Genomic DNA, 4,610 nt, shown 5'->3' on the forward strand with positions numbered 1-4,610 from the left:
TCCAGCTGTTATCAGGGGAGGGGACATATTAAGATGCTCTTTAGGCAACAGTTCTATGAATTGTTCTCGGGGGGCTAGCAAGACACCCAGCTTTCCCACGTTCCGAAGTCCAGGTGCGCCTCTGCCCCTCCCCTCAGGAGAAGCTGGGTCAAAAGTGCACTGTGTAAAAGGTGAAGCTCCTCACAAAGGTGGGGGCTAGCATTACTTAATGGAAAAATCCCAGGTTGCCTGCAGAGCAGGCCTCAGCATTTTTACCTGTCTACAGCATGCAGAGCTTCAGTGTGTGAGTGACAATATAGGTGACAAATAATATATAATGTGACCATTAATTAGAGTGTGTGATTAATATATATAACAATACATGATATAAAAATATTGATATAAAATACTGATGTCATCAAGATAAAAATACACGACAGTATGTTTGTGAAAGACTTTTGCAATTATTTATCAGTAAGGTCACCACTGCAAGGGCTCTTATTTCTCCTCCTGTGAATGACCCCTCAGTCTCTGTTTCCTGCTCTGCTGTTTTTGACAGCTTCAAGCCTGTAACATTGGAATTTCTACAGGAGATGGTTGGTTACTTGAAGCATTCAGCTTCTCCAAATGACATCATCCCTTCTTGTCTTTTTAAATAAATTTTCCCACTGTAGGGCCAGCTGTGCTCAATATTATAAACAGCAGTCTGTGCTCAGGTGTGGGCCCTGTAAATTTTAAACATGCTGTTGTGCGACCTCTGATTAAAAAAAGCCTGGTTTGGATGCCATAGTTTTGGCTAACTTTAGACCTATTTCTAGTGTGCATTTTTTTTTTTTTTTATCAAAAATCCTTGAAAAAGTAGTTTACAGTCAGCTTATGATCTTTTTAAATGAACACAATATTTTTGAAGTCTTCCAATCTGGTTTTAAACCCCTGCACAGCACTGAATCTGCACTTTTAAGACTTTTTAATGACATCTTCTTAGCTACTGACTCAGGTGATTGTGTTGTTCTTGTTCTTTTAGATTTAACTGCTGTCTTTGATACAGTTGACCATAAAATTTTAATCTCTCGTCTGGAGCAGTGGGCGGGAATCAGGGGCACAGCCCTGAGTTGGTTTCAGTCATACTTGTCAAGTCGGAGTTTCTGTGTTGGACTTGGTGAATTTGTGTCCTCCACTGCTCCACATGTGTGTGGGGTACCACAGGGCTCAGTGCTAGGCCTTTTTTCTCTATATTTATTACCACTGGGACACATACTTGGAAAATATGGTGTCTCTTTCCACTGCTATGCAAACGACAGCCAGATGCCTCTTAAAAGGAAAGACTCCTACTCAGTGGCACAATTACTTTGAAACAGTAATCCACGCCTTTGTTACCACTCTGCTGGATTACTGTAATGTACTTTATATGTGGCTTAGAGGGTCCACTATTGCTCGCCTTCAACTGGTGCAGAACGCTGTTTAACTGTTGCCTGCAAACATGAGCACATTTCACCTGTTTTAGCTTCACTTCACTGGCTGCCCGTTCATTTTAGGATCCATTTCAAGATTCTTTTATTTGCTTTTAAATCTCTAAATGGTCTTGCCCCACCCTATTTCTCTGAGCTTCTACACTCTTATACTCCCACCCGGTCTCTCCGGCAGGCAGACCAGCTGCTTCTGACTGTGCCTAAAACCAGGTTTAAGCTCAGAGGGGACCGGGCTTTTGCAGTGGCAGCACCAAATCTTTGTAATGATCTGCCACTGCATATTAGGCCGGCCTCATCACTCACATACTTTAAATCACTTTTAAAATCTCACATTTTTTCTTTGGCTTTTAACACTAATTAAACACTGAGAATGTGAGCTGTGTTATTTTTTTATTATTATTATTTTTTTGTATTGTTGTATTTTTTTATGTAATATCTGGTATTTTTAATGCGTTTTATTGAGTTGTTTATTATTGTTATATTGTACAGCACTTTGGACCTGTGGGTGATTTTATAGCACTTTATAAATAAAACTGGATTGGACTGAATAGTTAGGTTCAAAAAAGTCATACTGTGATCATTATGAACAAGTTACGAGGTTTCAAGAAAACACCTCAGCAAAGCAGCAGCACATTTAAAGCCTGGTGAGCACTAGGGTGGGTAGGGGAGGGGCTGCCAGCAGAGACGAGTGGCCAGGATAGCTAGTAGCCAGCTTCCTCAACTAGCAGTTCATGATGATGTTCATGATAAGATGGTACAGTCAGCCTTGGTTGCCAGGATACCAGTTCATACAGGTCACAACACGGGGCGGGGGTGCAGAGCATCTGTTTACAAACATCTCCAGGAGACGATTTAGACAGACAGCATCCAAGGCCGTCTGGGAGCCAAATTCCAGACACTGCAATTGTTTTGGTTCAGGCCATCATAACTATTTGCTGACAGACCAGTTTTCTGGTTACCTCTCAGAAATCCAATCATACGAAATTTTTGGTTCTATTCCACCACGCAGAAACAGACACTCCAACACTCCTCCAGATGTAATCCACTTTGATTCAGCTCTACTGAATCTGATTGAGTTCGTACCATTTCTGTGTCCCTCATAGGCAGCCTTACTAGGGCCTGAACAGCTGCCCAGAAACCAGGTATCCCCAGGTCCAATTTGGGAAAATTCCTGGTATCAATACCACACCCACACAGTGCAGCCAGGAACATTATCTTCCATCCCAACGGGAATCCATAACATAGCCAACCGGGCCAGAGGAAAGAGGATTCCCCTTCTCCCAATCTCCTCGTGATGAGAATTTGATCATCAGTAGTGTTGAGAGACCAGCTGACCAGATCCATAATTTAATTTCCAGTTCGGGGATGAGTGAAGAGACGCTCTAAGCAGTGAAGCAGCAAAAAGCAGGGGTAGATAGGGAAGGCTGGGGAGAAAAGAAAAATGCGTCCATCTCCACCGAGAGCAGGAGGGAAAAAAATGACACAGATTGTCTTGTAGAAATAAAGATTACATCACTGATTACGGCTTAACTGACTTGCTATACTTACACGTAACAGTATCATGTGAAGTGGGTGTGAGCACTGAGTTCTTAAAAGGTGTGTGAATGTGGGAAAACCCTGCAGACAAGTGACTGCTTCTTATCTGCTAACCACTGACAAAGGGAGTTTTGACATCTAAACTCAATGTGAACTGAAGACTTACTGTGCCTCTTTATTATAATGGCATCAAAATATTAATAGTTTGTTTTAGGTCTTGACTGCTTTTTTGAGCATCTGAAAATAATTTTATTTCCAGATAAAGTCTTTAACAGACACCATCAAATTTTGAAGGCAGTCCTGTAAATACATCTTTAACATGTCTTACATCACTCAGTCTCAGACTAACTTCACTGCTGGACTGCAGTACAGAGGGATACTGGAAGTTCTGTTGTCGTCTGTTCCAATTACAGGATCCTGCTGTGTGTTTCTCTTTATTAATGGGCTCATGCTGCACACCTTGAGGAGTAAACCAGTGTTTTGTGAGACAGCCTGTTACATTCTTCTTTATAACCTACTTTCTGCAGATACTGTACAGATGGTCTTGACTCAATTATTGTACTTACTGTCTGTTTGTAGAATCACACTTACATATCCTGTATGTGGTTTTCTGATCATGATTACCAATCTTACAACTGGGATCTCTCCTCTCACACTGGTGGTGATGTCTCTGGAGAGATATGTAGCTGTGTGCTGCCCACTGAGACACGCTGCCATCATCACCATCAGAAACACAGCACTAGCGATTATCATAGTTTGGGCCATCAGTTCACTAAATGTTTCCATTAGAGTGATTTTGCTGTTAATTTTTTCATTTGAAGACCTAGAGAGTTTGCAAATGAAAGACACTTGCTCTCACACTCATTTGTTGCTCAACCCAATCTCTGATCATTATGACAAAGCTTACACTTGTGTTCTGTTTGTATCTGCTGCTGTGGCCGTCACTTGCTCCTATATTGGTGTTGCAATAGCAGCCAGGTCGGCCTCCACAGACAAAGCTTCGACCCATAAGGCTCGTAACACACTGCTGCTGCACCTGATACAGCTGGGCCTCAGTCTTTCCTCAACAATTTGTAATCCTCTGCTTACAGAGATCTCAAAAGTCCTTGACAGAGTAACAGTTTTACGTATCTGGAGTGTACTTTATGTGTTTATGATGCTTCTTCCCAGATGTTTGAGTCCTCTCATCTATGGCATTAGAGACCAAACCATCAGAGCCATGCTCATGTACCATCTGTGCTGTCGAGCAAAGACTGTGAGTGATTCAAGCAAAGGTCAACATGTCAGATTGAGGTAATTTAGTATGTACAGTAAAGGTTCTTCTGACAAAAATCCAATATAAACAAAGCACAGAAGCATAAAGACTATTATCATACTTCAGCTTTATACTGCAAGTTCTCTCATAATTTTAATTTACAAAAGGTCTTTATAACATTTCTGAATTCATCCTCTGTTCACTCTAACTAAATGTATCTTTTTTGTTGTGGACAGAACAGATTATGTGAAAAAGATTTTAATAATTGTTCATACTTTAATGTGAGTCAAGGTTCTAATTGTTTTATGTGAGTAATATTTTTAGTCTTCAGAGTGCAAATCACTGTTCAAACAGTCTCATTATAATTTACT

General features: G+C 40.9%; 1 protein-coding gene across 1 annotated transcript; it reads left to right on the forward strand.

Annotated features, from left to right (window-relative positions):
• The first annotated feature begins 208 nt into the window (after positions 1-208).
• LOC115791913 (odorant receptor 131-2-like) lies at positions 209-4,281 on the forward strand. Its single transcript, XM_030746208.1, has 2 exons — positions 209-223; positions 3,322-4,281. Exons 1-2 carry the CDS (start codon positions 209-211, stop codon positions 4,279-4,281), a joined length of 975 nt encoding a protein of 324 aa, XP_030602068.1.
• Positions 4,282-4,610: the final 329 nt, after the last annotated feature.

The sequence above is a fragment of the Archocentrus centrarchus genome, chromosome 14, assembly GCF_007364275.1.
Source record: "Archocentrus centrarchus isolate MPI-CPG fArcCen1 chromosome 14, fArcCen1, whole genome shotgun sequence".
Classification (NCBI taxonomy): Eukaryota; Metazoa; Chordata; class Actinopteri; order Cichliformes; family Cichlidae; genus Archocentrus; species Archocentrus centrarchus.